At 43.2% G+C, this 2383-nt stretch overlaps 1 protein-coding gene across 1 annotated transcript; it reads left to right on the top strand.

Annotated features, from left to right (window-relative positions):
- Nucleotides 1-1612: 1612 nt before the first annotated feature.
- LOC108284374 (40S ribosomal protein S26-like) lies at nucleotides 1613-2047 on the top strand. The gene has a single exon (XM_017501089.2). It carries the CDS (start codon nucleotides 1638-1640, stop codon nucleotides 1983-1985), a length of 348 nt encoding a protein of 115 aa, XP_017356578.1. The 5' UTR covers nucleotides 1613-1637; the 3' UTR covers nucleotides 1986-2047.
- The last annotated feature ends 336 nt before the right edge of the window (nucleotides 2048-2383 follow it).

The following is a 2383-nucleotide window of genomic DNA, read 5'->3' as shown; positions in this document are numbered from 1 at the left end:
AAAAAAAAAAAAAAAAGAAAAGAAAAGAAACTTGTTCTCCTTTTTTGTAACTAGAAAACATTGGATGAGATCATGATTCTCAAATAGGTTTAATGGGCAGGGCACCCGAAAATATGGCACTCCAGAGGAAACATTTTGCAGTACTATTGCTGTTAGTTTGGTCATATGAATGAAGAAACACTTTTATGTAGTAGGATATATTATTATGTCACCAAAAAAATCAAAAAGCAATTCTGAAATTACAAGTCTGGGAAAAAATCTGCTATGGAACTTAACATGCTCAGCCATTTCTAAAAGTGCTCTATGTGTATGTGCTCCTTGGCAGAAAAAGCAGAAACCAAAGGCTTAAGAAAGTTTGGAGGGAGATAATTGACTCAATTATCTCTTTTGTTTCTTTTTCTGCAAATTGAGGAAGGCTACTATGTTGCATTTCTAGGAGCTATTCTTTAGGAGTTAAGTTTGAGAACTACCTGCTTTTCCAGTCCTAGGCCTCTAAATTACCTTCGTCCCTGGAGAAACACTGCCACTATGTGGCAGGCCTTGGTTATGCCACGCTATCCTAAAACCATTTGAGACATGGGGGTCATTTTAAGATTATTCAAGTTATTTAAATGTTCCATTGGTGGGGTAAAATAGCTGCATCTCCCAGTATCTGATTTTAAAAATAATTTCATATTGTCATTCCATACAATTATGAAGCTTCTCTTAAAGAGTACCCTGCTTGAAGGCCAGAGCTGTTTTTCTTGCTCATCATACTAGTCCCTGACCTTTAAAATGGTACAGGGGCTCGGCACAGTGGCTCAGCCTGTAATCCCAGCACTTTGGGGAGGCCAAGGCAGGTGGATCACTTGAGGCCAGGAGTTTGACCAGAAGAGTTAGACCAGTTGTTTAAGTGGGAGATTATGGGAACCTGAACTAGATCAATGGTAGTAACAATGGAGAGGAGAGGATGGTGAAACTCTGTCTCCACTAAAAATGCAAAAATTAACCCAGTGTGGTGGCACACACCTGTAATCCCAGCTACTCTTGGAGGCTGATGCAGAAGAATCGCTTGAACCCAGGAGGCAGAGATTGCAGTGAGCCAAGATCATGCCACTGCACAGCAGCCTGGGCAACAGAGTGAAACTCTTGTCTCAAAAAATAATAATACACTGGGCATGGTGGCTCATGCCTGTAATCCCAGCACTTTGGGAGGCTGAGGCAGGCAGATCACTTGAGGCCAGAAGTTCAAGACCAGCCTGGCCAAATGGGGAAACCCCGTCTCTGCTACAAATACAAAAATTAGCCAGGCGTGGTAGCAGGCGCCTGTAATCCCAGTTACTTGGGAAGGCTGAGGCAGGAGAGTCACTTCAAACTGGAAGGCGGAGGATGTAGTAAGCCAAGATTATGCCACTGTACTCCAGCCTGTGTGACAGAACAAGACTCTGTCTCAAAAAAAAAGAAAAAAGAAAGAAAAGTAATAAAATAACATGGCACAGGCCTGGGCACAATGGCTCATGCCTGTAATCCCAGCATTTTGGGAGGCTGAGACAAGAGGATGGCTTGAGCTCAGAAGTTTAAGGCCAGCCTGAGTAACACAATGAGACCTCATCTTTAGTAAAAAAAAATTTTTTTTTTCTCTGCTGCAAGCTTCCAAAATGACAAAGAAAAGAAGGAACAACGGTCGTGCCAAAAAGGGCCGCGGCCATGTTCAGCCTATTCGCTGCACGAACTGTGCCCGATGCGTGCCCAAGGACAAGGCCATTAAGAAATTCATCATTCGAAACATAGTGGAGGCCGCAGCAGTCAGGGATATTTCTGAAGCAAGCGTCTTTGATGCCTATGTACTTCCCAAGCTCTATGTGAAGCTACATTACTGTGTGAGTTGTGCAATTCACAGCAAAGTAGTCAGGAATCGATCTCGTGAAGCCCGCAAGGACCGAACACCGCCACCCCGATTTAGACCTGCGGGTGCTGCCCCACGACCCCCACCAAAACCCATGTAAGGAGCTGAGTAAAAGATTGAAGACAACTATTCCCTGGAGAAAAATAAAATGGAAATTGTACTCGAAAAAAAAATTTTTTTTTAATTAGCTGAGAGTGGTGACAAGTGCCTGTGGTCCCAACCACTCAGGAGGCTGAGGTGAGAGGATTGCTTGATCCTGAGGCTGTAATGAGCCATTATCACACCACTGCACTCCAGCGTGAACAAGAGGGAGACCCGGACCCAAAAAAAAAAAAAAAATATGTCCTGAAATATAGTGGGTGCTTAATAATAATTGTTGAATAAGTGGTTAAAATACTAGGGACTAAAAATAAAACAAAACAAAAAATGTCAGGGCCTTTCCCCAAGGTACAACAGCATATGCACACACCATCAGCTAGTCTGTGTGCAGCAGTTCCC

The sequence above is a fragment of the Cebus imitator genome, unplaced genomic scaffold, assembly GCF_001604975.1.
Source record: "Cebus imitator isolate Cc_AM_T3 unplaced genomic scaffold, Cebus_imitator-1.0 Scaffold277, whole genome shotgun sequence".
NCBI lineage: Eukaryota > Metazoa > Chordata > Mammalia > Primates > Cebidae > Cebus > Cebus imitator.
The sequence above is the reverse complement of the archived record's forward strand: the minus strand, read 5'-3'. Positions and strand labels throughout refer to the sequence as shown.